A 25391-nucleotide genomic window follows, 5' to 3' on the forward strand; every position below is an offset into this window, starting at 1 on the left:
TCGATGTCTGCCTCCCTTCCTTCCCCCGTACTCCCACTCTGTACCAGGACTCTGGCCAGGAGTGGTGCTGAAAGACTGAATGGTGGGAGATGGAAGGGTCTGTGCTCCCATTTCAGCGCTCCCGTCCTGAGACTTGTCTAGGCCGGCTGCAGAGGCAAAACTTTACCTCCGTGACCAGACACAGATTTTTACATCAGGTTGATGCATGTCTCCGTTGATATGCCGGACATCTTTACATGAACCAGAAAATGTGTTATCTGATGAAGGCTTCTCTTTATTTCAGACTGACCTCAACTGCCATCTCACTAAAAGCTTGAGGCCAGGCATCAAACATCTGCCCTGGGAGTATGCCAAGAAAAGTGTGCTACACTTTGTTTTATCTACCAGTAAGAGCAATATTAGCTTTTGCCTCCTTAAGTGGTTGGCCCAGATGGTCTACAAATTGAAGGCTAGGTTGGAGCAGCTTTATTAGAATCACATAGTGAAGCACAAACCCTTACACAAACTCACTTCTTTGTCCCTTTCTCTTTATGTCCTTGTAAGCTTTGGGCCATCTGACATTGACTTCTTAGCTTGGTGTGCAAAGGTTTTTCAAAAGGAGGCTCCCATTCTCTAATGAAAGACCCAAAGTTGCAACAGTTTGACTTTTTGAACAGATGTGTAAAACATTTTCACGAGATGGATTTGATTCTCTGAAAACCCTCTTTGTGCGAGGCGCTCATCAATCTGGGGTGATCTGTGTTGTAGTACATCTTAATAAAATAATCCCCTCCCTCGTTTTTCTACCCCTAGGAATGCTCTTGTTCTTGCACTCTTCTCTTTTGTCGTGCGGGGCACCCAGACTGTGATTTGTTTTGGTTTCAGATTTAAGGTTGACTGAGGCCATGACTCATCATTACTCTAAGATGACTTACTCTTTGCAGAAGTAAGAAAAGATTCTTTCATGAAAGGCTATTATTCTGTGCCCTTGCAGTGTACTAGTACTCGTTTAAATGTCGACATGTCTCCTAAGATGCATACTTTTCCATCATTTTATCATACTCAACCAGCTGTTAGATAAAAGCATTGTTTCTTTGAATCCTATGTGACCCTATTAGCACAGGTATGGCAAAGATATGCACTCATAATCTAAACAAACTAGCAATTTATTGGTTTGATGTTTCATCCGTCATCCAGGCTTGCCATTTATTAGACATTCATTTATTTCCTTCTGACATATCACCCGACTTTCAACCACTGACCATGATAACTGAAGCAGTGGCCAAAGGTTCCAGCTCCTCCCTTTGAAAAGCTGACCTGTTCTTTAAATGTTTAAAGAGCCTGTTGCATCATCGGTCCTCACCCACACATGCATGTGTGGGTGAGGATCTTTGCGGGATGGGGAGCGGGTGTTGTAATACATCATGTGTTTAAGCAGTGGAGGGGAGGCCCCGGTTGTGCGGGGTTAATGACTGGCCCTCACTCGCTTGGCCATGCCGTCTCTCGGAGAGGATAAGACTGGCGGTGTAGGGGCATCTGGAGCACAGGGGTCACATTGCTCACATCAAAGGAGGCTGGGAGTCTAGGTCACTGTGTTTGGCCATGGGGTGGTTGGAGAGAGTGGAGGGGTTGTTGGAGGGATTGGGAACAGGATCACGGGGAGTGAAAGAGATGAAGAGGTAGAGGGATGGGTAGAGACAGACAAAGATGAATAGGAGAGAAAGCAAGAGACTGTGAGGGTCAAGTCAATTGGGGGATGGGAAGTTGACATTGTAGGGTTTGCATTTCAATTCCACAGGTGAGTAAAAATTCTGGTTTACAGGAACCAATTTAGAGTGCATGATTCATGAATTGCTCCAAATGCTGGGCAGTTTATGCTTATGTATAAACTTTATATGTATAACATTTAAAACAGGGAAATTTCAATGCAAAAATGGCAGCAGTAGATTCGCTTGCTTGGGCAGGTTAAAGCCCTACAAATTTTTCATGGTTTCAAATTCAAGACGAAAGAAGCAGCAAAGAGAAATTGTTTGCAAACATCTATGAGACAGAATGTGTTCCTAAGTATATATATTTAGCTTTAAAATACACTGAATTTATTTTTGTGTTGGCTTGGTCATTACGACGAGTAGCTTTCATTTCTCTCTTCAGAATGACTTAACTGAATCAAAATGTTTACAACCTCAAGACAACAATGCCAGAGCGGTGTATATTGCAAAGAAGTAAATGATTTATTTTGCTGTATGTAGTTCCTAAATTGAATTGTCAGCTAAGATCATGAATAAACATGCTTTCTTGCCCCCCTTCTGCATCTCATACAAATAGATGGTCTGTTTACTTTCTTTTTCTGCCTTCGGTTAACGTGACACGTTTTGGTTAAGATGAGTCAAAAACAATGATCCATTTGAAAGAAAAAACATGCGGTGGGTTTAACATCAATGTTGATTTTTGTTTTGCATTGGACTCAGGGGTCCTGTCTGAAAGTTCTGTGTGGTGTGGCCCACCCATCACCCCGATTGAATTTTGTCTTTGTTTGCAAAGAAGAGCTAACGCGCTGAGGATCTATATTGCTGCAAAAGTTTTTTTTATTTGTGCACGTTTCATGCAGACGCTGAAAGGTGCCGTCTTTTTGTGTATCAGAAGCCAAAGGTTGTGATATTGCAACAGAATCCTACAACTTTGAAATAAGAATATAATGTGTCACTAAATCACAACGATTCTAAAATGAAGTATTTTGCAAAGTTTGCTGATTCATGTTGTGGTTTGTTGAGCTGCTATGTGGCCCATTTGAAAACACTGTCAATATTCCACCTGCATCCTGAAAGCATGCTGCATCTATCTATATTATCTGAGCCTTGAGTTAGTTTGGTTTCCCTGGCCTAGTGGGAACAGGCTGTATAAGAAGCTGAAGGTTTGTACTACATCTTACAAGGCTGATGAGAAAGTACCAGTTTAAGTTTATGGCACTACTCAGTGTATTTCCAGTGTTACTCGCCTTTGGACTAGAGTACATTTCAGATTGGACATCCTAACAGATAGAACACATTAAGGCAGAAAAGTGCTGCTCTTTGTAGTACTTTTTGTCTCACCTTTAGCAGTGAGTGATCAGTTTATGCACAATCTTAAAACAAAACTCACAATACTAGATCACCCTTTAAGTGATCTGGTCTTAAGCATTGACCAGAAATTCTCCTCACCATTGACTCAAAGCACAGCTGTCAGTTTAGCTGTCATACACAGTACATTCTTGTTTAAACTTAACGTAAGAGCATGCATTTTACATTAAAAGTCAATATGCCATTACTATCACAAATATAGCTGTTGAGTTGTTTGCTTTTGGCCAAGTTTTATACCAAACAAAGTGAAATGATATAATCCACTGAAAAGACAACTGAACTGAAGACAGTGCTATCTGCTGTGTCATCATGAGTGTGTTCCCACTGCTAAGCTTCAACCAAAGTTAAAAGGCAACATAATGTTTCCATCCGATCGACCACCAGCTTGGTTTAGGCCAGATATGCAATATGTGTTCAACCTTCTATCAGTGCAGAATTTACTCCATTTGTTTAACACTATAACTCATGAGATTTATCAGAGGTTGTAGCTCTTAAGTAATGCAGGGTATGGAGGATGTCTAGACAGCAGACATTTAATCCCGTGGATTATGTACTGGACAAAGGGATGCTGGGAACAATGAAGTTGAATTACCATCCACAAACAACCTGATCTTAACACATGTACAGTGTTGTCAACATCAAAGTCAAGTCAAGTTTTATTTGGACACAAATTGTAGAGTTTTAAGGCCCTACATACTCACACGAGTGTTCCCAGATGCTCTGATAACAGCACTGCTTAATTTGAAGGTGGGCAGGGCTATCAAGAGAAATATAAATTATTTAAAATTAGTCATGCTTTCGACAAAGAAAACTACAGATTGGAGTTCCTCGTCAAACTCAGTTAAATTCCATGTACCCAGACTTCATGAAAAAAACAGCTGTCTGACCCAAACCAACAATGAAAGCAGTCATGCGATCCCACATTTTGAACTGCACAGTAAACCACAACTCAAAAGGCAGTGTAAGGAATAGTTGCGATCATTGTACTATCATATCAGTTGTGCATTGAACTGATTTTAACCCCCCCAATGTTACGTGCTTGCTGGATAATGTACACATAATCACAGAAAGTCATCCTATCTGCACAAAAGTTAGGTACAGAAAATGATAAAATGCCCAAAAAGGGAAAAATACGAGTTGCATTTTGTGTTCACTTGTCAATGAAACCTAGATTTGAGACAGTCATCCATGCATTTTGCTTACATTTAAAATGTCCCTGTCCTTTTGGAGAACTGATATTAAAAAAACTTCCATTTTAATAATTCCAAATTCAATCTCTCACTGGAACATGGCATAAAATTGATGAAGTGTAATACGTTTTGCAAGGACAGGTGTATTAAAGTTGATAGGAGTGTCGATAAGATGTCCATGTCTCAAAAAAGAAAGAATTAAGCAAGAACAGTCAAAAGAACAGTCACCTTAGTTTTTGAATTTATTGCAGGTATTCTGTTATGTACATGTTTATTTACAAAGTAACCCATGTGTTTTCAATCTTATTTTCATACTTTTTGACAGCTGTATAGTAGGGATGTAACGATATCGTCAATTTTGCGAGAACATAAGTGTCTTGATATCATCGTGGACCTGTGATGGTATGAAACAATAGGTCTGCCTGGCAAAAAGTGTTGTTTTGTTTCAGCCGTAGTGGAGCAGACCTGAGGGAAATGGGAATTACACAGACCATCATCCTTTGCGCTCTGCTCGCTGCCTCAGTTCAGCGAAAATAGCGACACCAGCATTAGTGGGGAGGGGGAACAGAGATACAATTCAAAAATTGTGGACGCTCCGCTTTATGCTGTCGTATACGACATAAAATTGTCGTCTTTAAATTATCAGCTCTAAAAAAAAAGGCCGTACGACATAGCAACTTACTGTAAAAGTCACTTTCTTTGTGCAACAGGCAGCTTTCTGGTGATATGTGTGTTTTTACAACTTCCAGGGGCTTTTCTATCCCACTGAGAAGAGCTGTGTATTTTCAGAGACTGTCCTGATACAATCCCCCCCCTCCCCCATTTGAGTGAAATAGTGTAATTTCTGTTGTTTGCTCACTGAGCTGGGCGTGCCATCTTGTTTTGGTCTGTTGACCAATCAGCTGACTTGTAAGGGCCACTAAGAAGCCAGGTAGGTAGTAGTATAGAGAGGGTTAGAAAACATAGTAGATGTTGTACTAAGAATACGACTTGTTTTGTTTACAAGGTCCAGCTAGTGCAATTACTTACTTTATAAAAGGGACTTTATGTCATTTGATCCATCTCACCCTGTTTCAATGTCCAACTATTGTTTAAGAAATGACATTTTTCCAAGTCTTTTTCTTTTTTTAAATATCGCAATAAATATCAAACCGTGGATTTGTTATCACGATGTCATTATATCTCAAGATTTTGATATCGTTACATCCCTACTGTATAGTAATCTCCTGTTTTCTATATAAGAATGATTAGAAAATCCTATTAACAATCATACAAAAACAGGCTATAAAAAGAAATGGGACCATCTATCTTTGATACATGTTGAATCAAGCAGATTTACATAGTTGAAAAATAAATACTATTGACAATAGCATTCTATCAACTACAAGCATGTAAAGATTAGCCTTTTCCCACATGTAAAACAAAGCTCTAACATAAACTCTCTCGTAGGGTGAAACTGACCTTTACCTCATAATGTTTATTGAGTAAACTTTGTTGCCTTTTTAAAATTTACATTCTATGTCATTTTCAACTGCTCGTCAAAATGTTTGTTTAGTTCGATTGTCCTATTAGTTTGAATGAAGTGCCATTTTGGGGATAAATACAGAGTACTTTAAAGAACACACATTCACTGAGTACAGCATGGGTTTGGAATTGGGAGAATAATCTGCATTGGACACATACACATGATAACGCACAAGACTGTGGCGAGCATTAGTGAGCAACGACCTATCTTTGCAGTTTCTGTAGCTTGCAAGGACACGATTCATGAGAACTTTCCAACTAATCGAGCAGTATGTGAAACCAGAGTGTCATTATATCTCTTAGTTAATAGAGAATAGGTCGAAGGGTGAATATAAATATCTTAGACAAAGGACCCCCTTTGAAACCAGAAATTCTTGAAAAAAATTGATGAATAATATTGTATGGAAGAAATGTTGCACCATAAAAATCACATTTGGATTTTGTACAAGCGTGATTAATAATGTAAGTTTTGCACTGGTCTTTACTTGTGCCAATTCATTAGTACTGAACTGACCAGTAAAATGCAGAAGAATGCCACAACAAGATGACAAAACCAAAGCCCTGACATTTTATCATCTTATAAAATTACAATGTGCAAGCAACCTGGTGCCTGATCACACATTCACTCGGCCTTTTCCCTCGATACCAAAAGAATAAGAAAACATTTGTAATGTATTTTGACTTGTGTTTAAGGGATCGTAAATAGAATGTTTATTGGATCTTTGGGGGTATGATTAATGTTCTGTTTCAACATGACATGGAAAGGGAGGTTGGGATTTAAAACCCAGTTATTATTATTTTTGTCATATTAATGTCATTGGGTAAATCAGGGCCAACTTGAACACTCAATAAAAGTGTCTGTCATAAATGTCTTTATTTGCATGAATAAGCTATTTTATTGAAGTGCTTTCCTACGTGTGAATATACCCGTAAACATGGGGCAGAGGGTCATCCTTCTTAAAGATTTAAGAGCAACAAATTCACCCAAGAGCCACAACAAAAGCCCCATTTGCTTAGTAATTTTTTTAAAGCAAGTTGTTAATTACAAAAAACAAAAAAAAACAAGAACTTAAAATATGCTGCAGAAAGCAAACTTCCTTTTTTTTTAAACAAAGTTGGGACACTGATACAAAACAAGAAATTTGATGGAAACAATTTCACTCGTCTCTGAAACACTGACATCCAAATAACACCACCGCACAAGGACACCATCAACATGAGGACTGCTGGCGAAGCCCATAAAACTTTATTTTCTTCTTTAAGTGTCTGATTTTCCAATCGTCTTCAATTTCTCTGCATTCGAGCAGCCTTTTCCGAATCTTCTGATCCGGCTCCTTTTTGTTCATGCTAATGTTTTGCATATAAGTGCAGATACTGTCACAACAGATTAAGTGATAAGATGCTTGCTTTCTTACTCGGCAGTCTTACAAATATCCACTGCTGTCAGCGAAGTAACACTGATCTTATTAAGATGATCAGAAACTGCATCCTCTAAAAATATAAATATAGATTCCTCTAAACCCTGCCTTATCTTGGTCCTTTACGGTTTTCCTTTTGATATTTTTATCTATTGAGCATGGGAAAAGCGGCTTTAGCTGTTCTCGTTCCACTCCGGCATGATGCTGACACTATGTACAGTGTGGTACTGGTGTGGTGATAGTGTACGTGGTATGCCGTGTGTATAGAGGTACTCGTTTCCCTGCAGACCGGCTGTGGGTGACTGGATCCCCGCCCCAGGACTGCACTGGCGGCCCAGAGTCTGGTGGGTCATGGAGCTCTGGTACATTGCAGCATGGTGGCCGTCGGCCAGCTGCGGAGAGGCGTGGCCCCCGACCCCGCCGAGTCTGGACACCAGAGACCCTGAGGTGAAGTGTGCAGAGAAGTGTTGGTACGGCAGCCGCTCCATTGGCTGCATGGTGGTTACGGAGCAGCTCCCGTAAGGTGAGACGCTGGCCCATGTGTTGCAGCTGATGTCCTCCAAACTAGGAACTGGCTCGGCGCCCTGCGAGGCGCTTGCATACATGCAGGCCTGCCGCTGGCTGGATTCATTGCGGTACGGCCCGCCAGCTAGGCCAAGGCTCTGGGCGTAGCCTATAGGACGGTAGTAATGGTCCTCCTCGCTGGACGAGCTCTCCAGGTAGGACTTCTTATAGCTGTGCTCACCTGAGTGACAGTCGTCCTCCACTGCAGGAGAAAATAGAGAGTTAAGGAGTAGTGTTATTGATGGGTTATATATCAGTTATGTTAAGCAAAACGTTTACAATGTTACTTGATTTTATCATCCTCTGATGAACCTTTATCATCTGTTCATTAACTGACAATTAAAAAAAAAAAAATTCTACTGCTCCATTTAAAATAACAAAAAACAAATGTAATGAATTTAAAATTTTATATCCTTTGTACATAAGTACACTTGAACTTTTTGTTGACATGAGTAAAGCCCCTTTGATGCACAAACTGTTGGAAGCAGAACAAAAAATGCTGGACGCAAAAGTATTGATCTGAAGTTGATTGGTTGCACCGGATCTTGGCTGACAGTTGGCAAAGCACTCTAACCTTTCAGTATCTTTAAATGTAAAAACTTTGAAAACCTTGTCGTATTTGTCCATTACTTCAAAATGATTGAATATTTGTCTTGTTAAATGACCTGCAACCCCAATAAAATCCAGTTAAATTAGTAGTTGCAACATGAAATAGTCTGGTATGTTTTAAGAGGTTCAACAGCAATGCAAGTCACTAATAAGCTTTTTGTAGCATTCATAAAACTGTGTAGAGAAAAAGGGGACTGCAGATGAAAATTAGTCAGATTTGGTAAACTCAGGCATAATTTATTTGTCATTTTCGTATGATTTATGTAAGCTATAATAAAAGTTATGGCATTTAATCTGTTCAGCAGCTTTTCCTACCTTTTCTCTTGATGCAGTGGTACTCCTGGCCTGGCTCATGTGGCAGTGGGTAGGAGCCTGACTGAGGCAGCATGTCCTGCGAGGTGCTGGTGACCCCGTTCTCACACTGGGAATACTGGGAGCTCAATGTGCTTGGGGTGGCCATACCCTGGACATCCCCGCTGAAGGGGCTCTGGCTGGAGCCCACCCTTTGACGCACCGTACTGCGAGGTACCACCGGATACTCCTTGGTACTAAGTTAACAAAGACACAAAAACATCCAAATACCATGAATATAAACCACTTCTTTAAAAACAACAAATTTAGAAGTTTGATTTTCATACTTTAACCCTCCTCGTACTTTAACCTTCCTCTTGGGGGAAAAACCCTTTCCACTACACAGGGCAGCATGTTTCACTCCTATTAATCCTCGGCATCCGTCAATAGATCATTTCGCTACTTTTGCGTCTTTGCTTTCAAGGATTGCCCCGCTAGAAACAGTGACCTGGTTTTGCAATAAGCCCTCCCTTCAGAAAAGTAACCAGGAGCAGACGTGCGTAGCTTATACAGTACTCTGCAGGACTGCACAAAGGCAAGTAAGATTGATAGTGTGGTTTGGACTTTCACCATGTCCTTTACATTCGCTAGTTTTGATAGATGAAATGCATTTCACTCAAAATGTCGTATTAAATTGTGGCACGCACCTACTTAAAGTTACTTAACGTGTGTCTGATACAATCAAATGTGCCATTTTGAATGTGAAAGTGGAGGAAATGCAGCTCATGATTTGCAGTGATTTTGCTTATAATAAACCCATGGCATTAATCTGAAATTTTTAATTTTATTCTTTTATAGAACTTTATTCTCTGGCTTTGACTTTAAGGTTATGTGAAGGAGGTAGGACTTTAGCACATTGTCCAAAAGCCAAACAGCTATTCCACAATTATTTTCCTGATTTAGGATTTCTACGTTAGAATACACTTTTGTATCAGCAGCAAAAGGGGGATGGGGTGGGGGTGGGCTGTGAGTTCTTCAAAACCAGATTTTCTCCTTTGAAAATGTGTTTTCGACGCAGCATGGACGCATGCTCCATCCCTCATCTGGTCTGAATAACAGAAAAAGAGCAATGTGGTTGTGTTCTGCATTGGCTGCTGGACCGATTGATACCATTGGTTCCAAATACACACACACACACACACACACACACACACACACACACACACACACACACACACACACACACACACACACACACACACACACGAACGCAGTAGACATACTAAAGCAGTTGGAACATCCTTGCAAAAACAGCCGTGTGGACGGGAGATGTTACAGTTGTGTTTCAGAGGTTCTGCCAGATCAGCCATAAAAGTCTTCAGCATGAAGGCTGGCTGTGGATCAAGAGCTACACTTACATCATTGAGAATAACACTCACTGAAAATAACACTCACAACTGGCTCTCGTTTGGATGATTGAAGGATTAAAGTTAAGGGGCTTGTTAAGTGACAGTGTGACCAGGATGTCAGTAATCCCTACAACATTTATCCAACTCATTCGACATCACTTAGTTTGTGTCAGTGTTTCCGAGTATCAGAGCACAGATCACTTCAACTAAGCTGATCTTAAAAATCTATTGATTTGTGCATATATTTCAAAATAAAGCTTTAGCTCAAGCTACCTTTGCATTCTGGACATCCGGTGTAGCTCCATGTCGTCACTCCCACGAAAGCCTTTTGCAAATGGGTTGTTCTCAATCTTCAGCTGGGTTATCTGAAACAACAAAATCACTTTATTTGTCACATATTTTGACATGAAAGTCTTTTGTTGTGATGGTTGTGCAACTTCATCACAACATCTTCATTTATTCTTAAAAGTCATAAGGGCTAAATTAAACTCAAATCACATGTTCGTCTTTTTTCAAAGGGAACTCTTTAAATGTTCTAAAAATTGCAACATTTAATTATTTGGCTAAATAAAAGTATTTTTTCAGCTTGAAGCTGTTACAATGAAAGTATTACAACATGTTATTTTAGCGCCTTTAGAAAAAAGTTTTTGGGATACATCTGTCGGCTCAGAAATAACCCAAGAGAATGAAATAATAGATTTTCCAAAAATCTAAGATGTTTTAACGGTTCCTTAACTAAGAAACTGAATAAAATCATTTCTCAGTAAGACATATTTTCATTGCATAATTTATAATGTGACAGCATCTGGAGAAACAGATAGTTGGCTCATGCTTGACAGATGCAAATAATGTGATTTATCATCTGACTTAATATTTTGGTAATAAATGTCTTTGTAAATATCAAGCAAAAATAGAGTGCAGCAAGCAACTCTGAAAGAGTAAATTAATCCCAAAGAGGTTTTACACAATCCGGGGAGATCCCTCTCATGAGAAGCGGTTTCTGGCAGGTAATTAGTTGGCACCTCTCCTGTGCTTCTAGCTTCCTGACAAGACTGGAGGTTTGAGTCTGTAAGCTGGCTGACACTTCAACCAAACCTTGTAAAATCTCTTGTGTGACACTTCACTATATAGTTTCTTGTTAATACGCACACCCTGGCACATATTTTATATATTGTTTCATCTCTTTAAAAAGTTTGGAGTAACAAGTTCAGAGCCTTGATGAACTCCTCTTACCCCGTGGCCGTTTAAGAAGAAAAAATACTAGACAAATAATTTTTCGTTAGTGATAGCCTGAGTTCAGTTTACAGGAGCAGGGAATACGGAATTTTGCACAAAATAAAACATTGTGGTGTTTTTCTTCTGACTGGGCCTAAGGGATTTAAATAATGGCACAGAGGATGTGAATGATGTTAAAAATAAATGTGGGTGTAGACTCAAGACAATCCGGCAAAAATTGACGACTTCAAAGACTGCACAGTTTTACAAGAATGTATCCAAATATGCTCATTAAAATAACTGAGGCCTATTTCAACATATTCCCAGATGTGCTGGACAATTTAGGCTCATTTAAGTAAAAAAAAAAAAAAGAAAGAAAGAAAGATGTATTAAATACAACTTAAATATGAGGTTTAGAGTTCCAACGTTTTATTCATGAAGAAAAGAAGAAACAAATATTTTAGAAAACACAGTTCGGAAAAATATTTTAGTTGCAACTGTGACAGGAAAGACCTGAAACCAGAAACGTTGACCATTTTCATTAGCCTCCAGTCTAACAGGTGAATTGGACACATGCCTTCAGCCCCTATTGCTCTGGCAGATGTTAGACTGTTTGATTAGACAGTTGTGGTAAAGCGCCTTGAAATCACAAATGCTTGTTTTTCGGCAGGTCTGCAAAGCCCCAGTAATTAGCCCGGGGTTACGATCTCAGACCCCAATAAGATGTTTGAGAATAATGAATGGTTTCTACAGAAAGTCGGTCATTTACGTTTCCTGTTCCCAGAGGTGCACGAGACTTCTGATTGGCTGCGGGGACATTATGAGCTTTCGCCCCTTTTCTCCCCTGTTCCCCAAACTAAAAACATACAACGTAACAGGCCCACACGGTTAAATGACGTTAAACAGACGCTGTTTACATATCTGCAGCCCCTAGATTTCCCCCGCCTCAGAGTAAATACTGAGTTTAAATTTCTGCTTCTTTACACAAGTCTTAACAAGCAAGTAAACAACTGTTAGGCTGCCTGCCGCGAAGAAGCGTAATATTTTATTAACAAGCATCTAGGCCTATTTTCAGCCATTACCTGTTTCCAGAAAAGAGTATTCTAGATTTCCAGATTGTAACAGCGTTTAACAATTTTAATTTAAACTAAAAAAAAAAAAATGTTTTAAACTAAACTAACTTTGGGACGGCAACATCAAGAAAAAGAGAACAAAAAAATACAGATTACATTTTTAAAATAATTAGGCCTACAGATCCAACAAAGACCCCCTTGAATTGCCTTCATTTCTAAATAAAAACGAAACAAAATAAAACAAAACCTTAGATAAATTAAAAGTAAATTAAGCAATGTCATTTTTAAATGAACATTTTCCGTTTTACTTACAGGTAAGGCTATATCACATAGACTATCTTCTGTAACCACGAAAACACCTTTCATTATAAAGAAGAACACTTAGATCATGTATAGCTCAAAATAATCTGGGACCGTATTCATTGCAAACAAAAGGAAAAAAAATGCAATTACAAAATATTAATCATGAAAGTTTGCAATTACGCTTCCAAACTCTTCAGAACATAAAATAGACAGTGACCTATAATAATAATAAAATAAAATTCGACGCATTTAAAAAAAAATATGCTGAGCATTAAATGAAGGGTTTAGTTGTACCGAAGAAGACAGAAAGTGACGTCAGAGGCTGATCCGGTTTATCTGCCGCTGCTCACGCGCTACAAAGAGCTGCAGGCCTGGAACCTAGAAAAGTCTCTTGAGGTCAGACGTCTAGTCGGCTATCTGAAGTTTTCCCTCGTCTGTCAGTGGCTCAGTGTGATATCAGAGATTTTCAGCTGACAGTGACAAGGCTTCACTTTAACCTCACCGAAGAAGCCTGCCTTTCATTTTCTATCAAGCCTTCAACACCGGCCGTCTGCCGTGAAAAATGAGCAGAAAATAATAAAACCCTTGCAGGCCTTCATGTTAAGAAACATTTTTTAAATTTGTTTTGTGCGAGGCATATACGAGGTTTTCCTATTTCCACATTTGGCTTGAGTTTTAATGTGCGCAGGCCTCTGCGTGTATTTCTGGAACTTTCTGCCACGTTGGAAACATTGTAAAAATGAAATCGCCTCGTAAAAAACGCCGTGAATTTAAAAATGCCTTTTTACTGAGTCATGGGCGGCAATAAAAAGGAAAGAAAAATCCAAAAGTATAGCCCATGCAGCACTTACCTTATGGTTCTGATAGGACGTGACTGCTATGAAGGCTGTCTCCGGGAAAACGTGAGTGCAGAAGGCCGTGTTTTTGGAGCCGAAGCCGTTATTTTCATCCGCCTTCACGATGTGGATCCTCGGTTGGTACTTGTGCATTGAGTTTAGGATGATCTAAAAGAAAGAGAAAGCGGAGCCTAGCATTAGAGAGGCCTTTTGTAGGGTAATGCATGTTATCATGTTGTTTAATAAGGTCTGTTTTAACAGTCTTTCTACAAACTTGCAGAAGACAGAATTAGATGCAAATTAAAACTTCAGATTTCTTTGAAACACCCTGGAGTAAAAAATAACTAACTAAAAAGATGAAGCCAAAGTTTCTTTTCCCACATATAGGCTTAAAAGTAGTTTAAAGTTGTTGAAAGTAGGCTAATCAAAATCTTCCCCTTAATATTATTTGTTTGGCAGATTGAATTGTAACTTCATTAAATTTGTTGTTTGGAGGTTATTCTCACTTTTGTGTTGCCAAACAAATGTTTTTATTTCAGTTTTCAGTTTTAACACTTGATAAAGATACAGACATGCTATAAAGCCTATTTGGGCTACAATGTACAACATTACATTTCCAGAGAGTAATATGAGCATAATGTGCAGTTTAATGTAATATGAGCAATTTTATTGGCAAAAATGTGTGCTAAATTCAGACATTAGCTAAGGAAAAGACAAAGCAGCAATTCATCCATCTCAAAGCAGAATTAAGCTGTAGTTGCTAAGGCAAAACCGCTTCACCTTTTTAGGACCCCTTTTCAAGGTAGATCTAAGTGTGGCTGATTAAAATAGATCTAACTGAGGGTTGATTGAGGTAAAATATCTGTGTTAAGGCTCCTTGTAGTGTTGCTGCTCCTGCAGGAGAAAAAAAAAACTACAAAAGTAACCTCTTATTTTACAAGAAATCCGGTCTGTGGTGTGTAGACTGTCGATCCATGTTTGTGTCCGTGTTGTGTGACCTCTGTAATTAAGTCTCCCCAAATGTCTGGAAAATTCTAAATATCTCACTTTCTTGTGTTTCATGGGAACCTACTGTGCATAAGAATGTGCCATTTGAAGACAAATAAATAATCAATAATAATAAAACAACTCTTATGGCATTTGATCCCTATAATATTTGTATTTAAATGAGGCCAAGTGCATTCTTATTTTGTCTTTGTTGTGGTCCCACTCATACTTCTTTTCTCTATCCAAACCTGACACAGAACCTTGCTTTAATGTAACTCCAAACAGAGGCTAACGTTGTATTACAGTTATTACAGCATAGTGGACTAATATAGTATGAACATTAGCGTGCCTATACTCTCCTGTTGCCCCTCTAACCTGACTAACCTAGTTTGTGCTAAGTGATGACTACTGCCATTGGCTAGCTTGGCGACATTTAGACGCGTTCCACACAGCTGAACTTAAGCCTTGAACCTCTCTTTTCAGGCCCTCTCATCCGTGCCTCTTAAGTCTAATTGTTTTGACGGAGCGGGGAGTCCTGGTCACCAGCCTTGAGAAAATGTAAAGGTTTTTATTTTTAGCAGATTTGAAAATACAAATCTCTTTTATTTCTTCCATTCTCCTCAAGCACCCACTCCTCTTTGTAACCCTACCTTTTTGTCCCGCAGGCATTCCTCCTATCTGATAACTCAAAGCTGGTTTTTGTACCTGCCTTTCGCTGCCACAGAGGAAGACACAATAAATCACTGTGTACTTGAGGGGGCTTCTGTAGCATGAAACAGACATAACCCTGAGTCCTTTCTAAGAGCCATGTGAACCCTACAGGCTTCCATACACCATTGTCATCCTTTATCAATTTTCAGTTGAACTTGATCTCATTTCATGGTGCAGTAGGTTTTTGTAATGGGCAGAAACTGGGCAAACATGTGTTCCAACATGGCTTCCCTTCGGCATACTTATCTATAGATATATAGATTTCTGCATATAGATAGGCCTACATGTTGGAAGATGCTAACACTTTGGTTTTAAAAGCAGGCTGTTGAAGAGTCAGCTTTAGCTAGTCTTACCATGAACTAAAATATTAGCTTGAAAAGGTTAAAGAGCTGCGTTCTTGTTGGAGATTTGAGATGAGAGTAGTGTACCAAAAAATAGCCTCAGGCTGCAAAAAACACATTTTGCTGCTGATTTCCAACTGGCAGCTCTGCAGCACAAACCTTTAGTTAATCAATTAGATAATAACAATTCAAGAATAAGGCTTTGGAAGAGTTTTCAAAGCTTTCCAAACACATGGGTGCAGAAAAAAAAAAAGGTCAAATCAAACATTTTCCCATGCACACATTACTTTGAGGTCTGCAAAGATGTATCCAAGATCCGGACAAACCACAATAATAAACCTATCAGTACAAATCCATCATTTACAGGGTTTTAGAACTTAGAAACCTCCGCCTATGAGACACATTAGGAGCTGCATGGAAACATCTAAACGCACATTTGACCCTGGAAAACAGCCTTTTACAAACTGGGATCCCGAAGTCCAGTACGTGTGTTAGTGGGGGCAGCAGTGTAGATTTAGACCACCCACTGGGGCACACGCCTCGTCTCCCTGTATCTCTGCACCCCCTCCCTCCTTCTCCAGCCTCTGGATGATAGTATTTAATGATAGTGAGGGATCACTTTGGGTCTTGAGCCGCTGCCCTTTGCTTTCATGTTCCACCACATCAGAGAGTTTTCCCCGAGCCGCGGGATCAGCAGGCTTTGTACACCATCATCTATTGCTCAACGCACACTGCCATTCAAATATAAACAGTGCAATCCTCACACTCCGACCGCCCGGCCCGAAAAAAAAACATGTGTGGGAAGACAGGGAGACGAGTGCAGGAGCAGAAGAGAGAGAGGGCAGACGAATAACAGAGGAATATTCCACATTTAGAGGGAGATTGAAGCAATAAGTGCAGTTTGCCATGGAGCACCATAAAAACACACATTCAGTGTAGGAACTTAAATACAGGAGCAACACCAATTTGATTGATTAACACCAGTGAGACAAAAGTATATATGTTGCTTTAAGAAGTTTTAACATCCTTTACAAGTTACTTAAACATGCATTTAATCTACTGAAGTTTTACTCAAGATAGAGAGCAGAATTATGAAAGGCAAAATGGGCTCAAGTATTAAAAATGAGTACATCTAAAAAAGAGGAAAACAATCCAAAGGGTAAACCTGAAGTTGCATTAACATTGAAGTTGTTTGGGAATATAACTTTTCCCCTGAAATAATTATTGGCAGCTTGAATTGAATGAATTGTTTTTTTGGTTTAAAGTTTTGTGTTTCTAATTTTTGCATTTTTTTTTTTTTAGCCAAGCCCAAATTGCATAGGACAAAGAAGTATTTCCAGCCTTTGGAACAATCCTGCAACAAACTTTATTATAAGTCCTGCATTGGAAGTTAAGAACTGAAGTCTTAATGTTGCAACATATTGAAGTATCTATAATGAAAGCACTTGTGCAGAATAGCTCAATTTAATTGCTTAGCATAGCCTTTATAAAATATGTATGAAAATGTGTCTTTATGGAGACCTTCACCAAAGGACTTCAATAAGATCAGAATTTAAAAAGTGTTAAAAAATACTCCTAATGTGCCTTTAAGATTAAAAGCAACAAAACAATCATAAATACATTTTTTTATAAAAACAGAGAATCATTCAAAAACAGGAAAAAAAACTAAAACAACCTAATTCTGCAAGAATTTAACTAGCTAGGTTAACAAGATTTGACGAGGCAGGGCATCACTTGCTATGTGTTTAAAAATATATCATTTGGACACAAAAAATGGAAGCTGCATTGCACACAACCCAGGCCTCAAAAAGCTCAACTCCCCCTTTTACACTCCTTCACAACAGTGCAGGTCTGCTGAGCTGGGCCCTGCTCACCCCTCTGACATGTGTCTAATTACTGAACTGTTCTGGAGAAAAACGACTTCTTCAAACCTCTGTTTTTCAAAACGCTCCAATCGACATCGGCTATATGTTTCGGTCTAATGTCTCCCTTCTAGTAATTATAAATCATCGACAACTTATTTCAACCAGCTGGACCAACAAGCTGATGGAACACATTTCATTTATAAATCCCAGGGTGCTGTCTCCCAGCACGAAACAGGGGGAGCCAAGAACCGCTGCAACCAATCAAAAATGAACTCCAAACCAGAAATTTACAACACTGCACACATTCCTGCTCAGATCCAGTTTCATTTCGGCAGCTGGGCTTTTGCAGGGCAACAGTCCCTATAGGTGCCATGTGGACAGAAAGATAGTGGATTGTTTTGTGTAGAGATGAATATGCATTTTACTTAATATGTACAGCTATAAACAAAAAAAATCAAAATTTAGCTTCACCACCAATGTCAGTACCTTTGTGAATAATTAGAAAACCCAGCAGGCATGATAAATGGGATTAATCAAATTGTTTAAATAAAACATGTTTGAGTGAAACTTTCGAAAAACAATGTCATTTCACTCCTTCATGATTTTAACACCTCTGATTAGCATTAACAGAACAATTTGAACTTAATCCAATCCCTCGTGTTTTCCTCATTTAACCAGCTCCTTAAAAACGGAAAACCTATCCCTGCACCTCTGCCAACCCAATCATTGTTATTCCCTTTTAAGCCTGTGCTTATTAGCAAGAAAAACTCATGTTACTACTTTTGTTTCTACATCTAATTTGGTCTGGGTTTACAATCCAGTTGTAATTTTCATTAAAAAAAACACATTTTTACAAAGGCCCATTTGTAGATGAAGTAAGTGATGTTTGTGTGTTTTTGTTTTTGGGTAAAGAAAGGAATCACAAAGGCCTGGGGCTGGATAGTGAATGTACAATAATGAGGAGTTAAAGTTAGAAAATAGGTACCATACTGTCTCTAATGATTTAGGGGGGGGGGGCATGGCAGTGGTGGTGGGTTGATGGGAGGGTGCAATTGCAGTTTTCCGTTTTGCTAAAAAGTATCCAACTGCTCTCCTTTACTTATGCAGGCTGACTTCCAGGAGGTCGACAACTTTTAATGCATCTAGGGGGTGCTATAATGAAGCCTGGTTACACATAGTGCCAAAGAGTTTCCAGGCTGCAAAAAACCAAACATCTCATTCTGTTCATCCACACATTCAACCATAGCGGAGTTAGAATTCAAAATCATGTCTATACTGAGGATTATCAGAACAAAAAATGAGGTTTAAGCAAATCAGAAAAACACTTTATGACATTGTTTTAACTCCTAATAAACTATTTCACAGAATCAAAATCTATATTCATTTATTATGAGCGTCAACTTTTCTCTTTGTTTTTGATTAAACTCACTAAAGGGCAAAAGTCCCACAGTCTTTCAAAATGATATCATTGTTATAATTAAAATGTGTTAACATGTTGTTTTTTACATTCACAGCAAAACTGATAACTAATACTCTGTCCTTTAAATGAATCTCTCTTCTATTTAGTTTGTTTCTCAGAGAAGAACTTAGACACATTTATACAGATAATTTATACAATTAATGAAACATCTCACTGGATGTTTTTGGGCTTAACTTTTAACCTCCAGTAAAACGGATGATTAGATTTTTTGTTTTGTTTTTGGAAGTCAAGTAATCACTTCAACGTTTCATATTATTAATACCTGACTTTGCATCAACAGCAACTCTAATTTTGAATTCAGGATAATAAAGTGTTAAAATATATTCTGAGAAAAATTAGACATTTTTTATATTCCACAAGAGGATATTTCAAGTCTCAAAATGTATTAAAGCAGTGAAGATTAGAGAGTGGCGATACATAAATGACTATTTACGTATAAAGGCTACACAGTTTGTGAAACTCGCAGCATTGCACAAATCTGAAGATTCTCTGAAGTTCGACTACAACTTTAAAACACATAGAAAAAACAATAATTCAACAGGTTTCATGCAGTGGTCAGTGAGTTTATGAAGCATGCTGCTGGCATGTTCAATTTTAAGTTTTTTTTAAACTGATTTAAGTTAATATAACAGATAGATCTGAACGTGGAGCGTAATTATGCAAGTCTAGGTTTTTTTTTTTTTTTTTTTAGAGGGGGGAGTTGCTTGTATGTTTTTATATATATATATATAAAAAAAAAATAATGTTAGAAAGAAAAGTGGATCCAGTTTTAATCAATTCCAGATGACACCTAAATACCTTTAATCAAAGTTTCTTAAAAGTAGAATAATCTTATACGTAATTATGAATATTAAATTGTATACTGTCTTTTTTAGATTTTACTGCTGAGTCCGCGCAACAGTAACAACTCTCCCTCCTGTGCCATTGACCAACACACAACTTTTAAATATGTAGCAGCAGGTTTTAAAGGCATTCAAACACACCACACACACGTGGTGAAATAGTTAAGATGATAGGCCAATAGGCACCTACGTGTCCGAATGGGTCCAGGTGGTTGTTTGTCAGTTTGAGTTTCTGGAAGGACACGAGCTGCCTCATCCAGTGAGCGCCCGTGGCGGGAGAGTCCGGATGCACGTAGAGCCTGCCGGGCATGGCGGGCTCTGCCTTCCCGGTTACAGACCTAAAAGCACAGCAACACAGTCCTACTGTTAACACCTATAACGAAATGGACGTTTAAGAGGTGAAAATATTAATTAGAAAGTTACCTGATCATTTGTGACATACATATGTCAACTGAAAGATTTGGGAATTGAGCCCTTACAATGTGAGTAAATGGTAGTTTACTTATTTTAAAGAAAAATCTAAAAATAACGCAGAGATCAAATGAAGAGAATACAAACTGCTTCATTGAAAATAAAAAAATGACACAGATATGCTCTGAACTGGATGCAGAACGTTTTCAAGAAAAAAAGTAGAAATTACGCACGAGATTGTCTGAATCGTGTGACGCATATTTTGAAGAGTAATCTCGCAGTGAGGTAGGGATTAATTAAATCAAATTCAACAAAAAAGAAGAAAAAAAACAGAACCAATGTTTACCTGTAAAACTTCTCATTTATAGTTATTCAAGTTTAAAAAAAGAAAAAAGTACACCCAGTGCCTCTGAGTGATGTTTACAACACTTTGTGATGTTGGTTTTGTCCTGTCAGAGGTCAGGTTAGAGCTGGTAGACATTGTTTTACAACATCGTTGGATCAAATGGACAATTAGTTCCAGGGCATGCTTTGGACAGGTCATTATCGGCAGTATTGGCATGTGATTATCCTCTTTAAGTAAGTCCTCATTGAGAGGCGCTGACCCAAACAAGACATTCCTGACCGATGTTAGAGAGATGGACATGACACTAAACAAATAACCTTGTTTGTGGCCTGGTCTGAAAGACAGCCCTGTTGCAAAAACTGGTAGAAAAACATTTAATAAGCGCAGAAACGTCAGCTCCGGCAGAAACATTTCTCCCAGCTGACTTCTTTTCTTGGCACGCACGAGAAAACAAACAGTTCATAATTCTCGCGGAATGAATATGTCCACTTCCGAGTCTCGTCCATCAGGACAACAAAATACATTTGAATGTTTGAGTAAAGTCAACAGACAGGGGCTGCTGCGACCCCTCAAATAGTCACACCCAATATCGTGAAAATAAAGAAAAGTTTGTTAACAGAAGTTATTGTTGTTGCGTTTCATTTTCTCTTACCATTTATTATCGGCGAATTTGTATCGATGGTCATCCGCAGGAACAACATCCATCAGGAGGATATATTTAGTTTTGGGGTTTAATCCTGTGACCTTTACTTTGAAGCTGGGGAACATTCGCCTGTAAAAGGACAAAGAGACGCTTTATAGAGAGCTATATATGGTATTTCTGTCAAACTGTGGAAAAAAAAGTAGGCAAGCGAAAATAGACTGTGGTGCGTTTTTCATGGTTGTCTGCTCAGTGAGAGAAACCTAAATCCAATTCTAGGCATTTTCAAACTTGCATTTCAAACTATGGCCAAATTGTGATTAACAAGTGTAGGCTATATTCAGAATACAGCGTACTGTCTCCCTCTTCTAATTATCTCATTTTGCGAACCATTTTTTTTTATTGCGTAGTGATCTCACGGGGGGTGGTTTTAAATGTCAAATAAATGAGTCTTTGCTTTGGAGAGGTACCGATTATTTCCAGGGCAGGGCGCCTGGACTTCGCTTTTAAAAACGTTTTTCACTGTGGGTCAGGTTTTTTTGCAGGGTCCTTTTAGTAAAACATTCGGTTATTTTGGAGCTGTCAAAGAGGAGAAAATAATGCACAATCTGAGGAAGGTTAAGCAGCCTCACGAGAGACAGGAATACGAAATGAATTGGAGCGGGGGGGGGGGGGGGGGGGGGGGGGGGGAATTAAAAAAATAAACAGGAGTGAAATGACGAAAAAATAACAGCCTCCAGCACTCACAACGTAAATGTAACTGTGTGTTAAAACATAAATATTCGACACTTTTAACTCCCACATCTGAGCCACCGTAAAGCAGCAGACACCATCCGCCATCATGCATATGTGCACGTTGACACTCAGCCGACGGGCGGTATTTTGACTGGATGCAATCTGAGGGCGACTGTGGAGCAGACAGCGTGACACATGTACGGTGTCTGCGTAACAGGTTGCACGCAAGAAATGTCTGCGTAAAATTACGCACACACACACACATACACACACACACAGTGAGCAAATACAGAGGATATATTGCAAATGTAGGGTCCTGCAGTTCAAAATGTGTGTGTATTTTTAATTGCGTTTAAAGAATGGGCTGTATATAATGCGTTTGCGCTCTTGTGCTCATTTGTCGATAGTATTGCCTTCCCCAACAGGGCCACCCAGACTAAAATATGAGCTGTATAGGGTTGCAGAGCGCTAAAGCGTCCACCAGATGCTCTGTGTTTTCTCTGTGGTTCCTCACGGAGTAGATTTTCAAATAATACAAATACAAAACAATTCAAGAAAGAAAGCAGCCAAGTAGCCAATAACTGACTAGCGGTTTCCATTCACATTAATTGTAAAGAGTGTGTTTGTTTGTTGTTGTTTTACTTACCTCCCGGCTTTGGTGATGATCATCTCCGTTCCCACCTCGTGAAACTTCACCCAGAGTTCCCTCTCGTGCAGGTAGACTTTGATTCCCTCCATTCCCTTCAAAAATAAGACATCTTAGTGCCCATATAGTTCTCAAAACAATGCTGTAACGCAGATGTTACGCATGTGTGTATGTCAAGCTTAAGTGCAGATGGGTGTCGAGGCCTGGGAGATGTGAAAAAGGTTACTGTCACGTGCATTACGTGGCAAAAACTACTTAAAAAAATTAGCAAGGTGTTTAATTTATAAAAATATAAAATGTTAAATGACCACCAAACAATAAGGGCCATTGAGTGGTTAAACATATGTATTACCAGAAATTATATCGGTCCTGTAATAAAAATGTCGCCTCTGTGAGAGTATCCAGTAATTTAAGATCAGTGTGTCGTTCTATAGATTCAACCCTGTTGGTCCTTTAGGATACAAATGAAACACAAACATAAAAATACACAAAATACACAACATAAAAATACCAAAGAAGGGACCGATTGACAGTTAAAGTATCACTACACTCTCGTGAATTCGTCAAAATAAAGCATAAAAACTAAGCGAAAATGAACAGAAACTCTTCTGATGTTTCTCTTCATTAAAGTCAGTTTCTTTAATTTACAGTGTGAAAACAAAGAGACAGAATACAGATTTCGTTAAGTTTAAATGCATATAAATGATATCCGTACATAAGAACTCTTTGCAAAAACTACAATGAGCAGAAATATATATCTGAAATATTTTCAGAAAGACTCCCTGTATGATTTAACAGTCATCAGACAATTGTGCATATTATTCAACTTTTTTCTTCTTAATTTTTTTTGTTTACGTTCAGTGCGTCCCCATAAGTCTCAATCTGGCTCGACTCGTCACAGTAGTAGGTTCAGTGAAAGTGAGGCCTACAGACAGACACACTCACACACACACAGACACGCAGACACACATACAGATACTGACCTGTTGAATGTAAGTTGTCTGTGATGATGGGGATTTGCTTGAGGTCCCGTTCTGTTTCTCTGATTTATTCTCGCTCGGTACTTCCCTTGAATCCGAGCCACCAGGAGAGTTTGGAAGGCCAAAAGTTTCCTCTTGGTCCGCCATGGCCAGAGCTCCGAAAACTACTGTCCCAGCTGCAAGAGCCAGACAGAGATGTCAGTGTGTGTGTGTGTGTGTGTGTGTAGCACTGTCTGAACCTCCACATTCAAATAGTGACAAACAGGTTTAAATAAGTTTATACGGAAAACAGAAAAATAGTGACCACAAAGTTGCTGCTTTTTGGAAGTGTCGTATGCTACAGGTTAACCTGTACTGCTTCATGGTAATAACTACAACTCAGTGATATCAGTTTGAAAATATTTCAGCAAAAGCACAACATAGTTCCATTGCGTCTCATTTTCAAAGTTAAAGTTTTCAGAATAAGAGCATTATAAATTGAACCAATACTATGCTTTTCAAACAAGCTGAATGTTTGGTCAGTTCATGTCAGAATATAAATGTCAGAAAAAATAACATTTTAAATTATTAGACAATAAGATCTTAGAACAAAAAGAAATTACGCATCGTGTCGATAGCAGTTCTATCACAAGACGCATGATCCAGAACCTTTTGCTAAGAATAAGGCTGCACAGCAGATTGCCCTCGCGTTAAGAAAACATTGTTTCTAATTCATGCTCCCCAAACAAAAGACGTGAGCTTTATTTGTTATGTCGCGACATGTTGCTGTCCAGAATCTAATAACCAGACCATAATAAGGTCTGTTAATAATCCTCTACATTTACACGCTGTAACTTCTACAGAGAGCAGCGATTTCTGCAAGGCAAAGTAATACGATGTCAACGGCTATGGATTGGTATTATGGATACCCGTACCCGGATCAAAGCAGGATCAGCTTACCTAAAATACAATACAAGTCGGAGGCTAGAGTTGGACTCGGCGATAACGCATCGGAGAAACACCACCTGGTCGTTACAACGTTCAACCCCTCGTCCAAATACAGATAATCCAGACGTCTTTCTCGATGAAGCTACTACAAAATCTCCATGAATCCTGCTTCTCCCTCCTCCCTCTCACAGTTTCGTCCCGGTTTCCCACAAGCACAGCCGCGACCGTAGAGAGATCCTCGCGGAGCTCGGTGACAGCTACAAGGCGCTACTCGGTGCCTTATTGGGGCATTTTACAACCGAAGACCTTTTTGTGAGTCGACACTGTCGATAGCTCCCAACTGTACGCTGTATCCGAGTCCCAAAGGAGCAGCTCCGTCACCTCCTTCTTCCCTCCTCTCTCTCTCTCTCTCACACACAGCCTCTCTGCCCTGTCAAATCTACGTCTCCCCCCTCGATCTCTCCCTCCCTCCCTCTCCAACCCTCCTCTGCGCATCAATGACCAACCGTGCGAAGCGGAAGCTGGGTCCGCGATGTAGACCAGAGGGGGGTGGGGATGATGGGGAACAGTCTTCGTAGGAAAAGAATCGGTTTATACCCCACATAATAATTCCTTCCATACCCCCACCCCAGTTTTTCTCCTAAACCTCTTCCTAATCCAGCACTGGTGGACGGACTCCATTTAATATTTGCTGCTTCATGCGCCATTACGCGCTGGCCCATCTTCTGCTCCACAGTCGCAGCCTCAAGACATGCAGGGATCAACCTTATTGACCTTCATATTAATTTAAAGTACATCATTAGATATTGTGGGTCAACATGGTGTCTTCATAAGGCCTAAGGAATAACTACGATTGATTGAGTAATCGACCATGTTGTTGTTTTTTTGCCTGTGGTTCTAGTTCAGAATCCGTGCAATAGACGAAGTTAATTGGGGAAGCGTTGGCTCAAGCA

General features: G+C 39.3%; 1 protein-coding gene across 1 annotated transcript; it reads right to left on the reverse strand.

Annotated features, from left to right (window-relative positions):
* Positions 1 to 5166: 5166 nt before the first annotated feature.
* tbx5a (T-box transcription factor 5a) lies at positions 5167 to 24882 on the reverse strand. The gene is made up of 9 exons (XM_061061687.1): positions 24451 to 24882; positions 23515 to 23687; positions 22532 to 22626; positions 21163 to 21282; positions 19944 to 20091; positions 13543 to 13695; positions 10374 to 10465; positions 8716 to 8948; positions 5167 to 7993 (listed from the first exon to the last, which is right to left on the reverse strand). Exons 2-9 carry the CDS (start codon positions 23656 to 23658, stop codon positions 7401 to 7403), a joined length of 1578 nt encoding a protein of 525 aa, XP_060917670.1. The 5' UTR covers positions 23659 to 23687; positions 24451 to 24882; the 3' UTR covers positions 5167 to 7400.
* Between the last annotated feature and the right edge of the window lie 509 nt (positions 24883 to 25391).

The sequence above is a fragment of the Labrus mixtus genome, chromosome 17 (assembly GCF_963584025.1).
Source record: "Labrus mixtus chromosome 17, fLabMix1.1, whole genome shotgun sequence".
Lineage (NCBI taxonomy): Eukaryota > Metazoa > Chordata > Actinopteri > Labriformes > Labridae > Labrus > Labrus mixtus.

What these genes read in the sequence shown, in the direction of transcription:
- tbx5a (XM_061061687.1), bottom strand. Translation starts at nt 23,658, where the DNA reads ATGGCGGACCAAGAGGAAACTTTTGGCCTTCCAAACTCTCCTGGTGGC. An exon ending in AGACAACTTACATTCAACAG is followed by an intron (nt 22,627 to 23,514) that starts GTCAGTATCTGT and finishes TTATTTTTGAAG; the next exon opens with GGAATGGAGGGAATCAAAGT. An exon ending in AAATTCGCCGATAATAAATG is followed by an intron (nt 20,092 to 21,162) that starts GTAAGAGAAAAT and finishes CTGTGCTTTTAG; the next exon opens with GTCTGTAACCGGGAAGGCAG.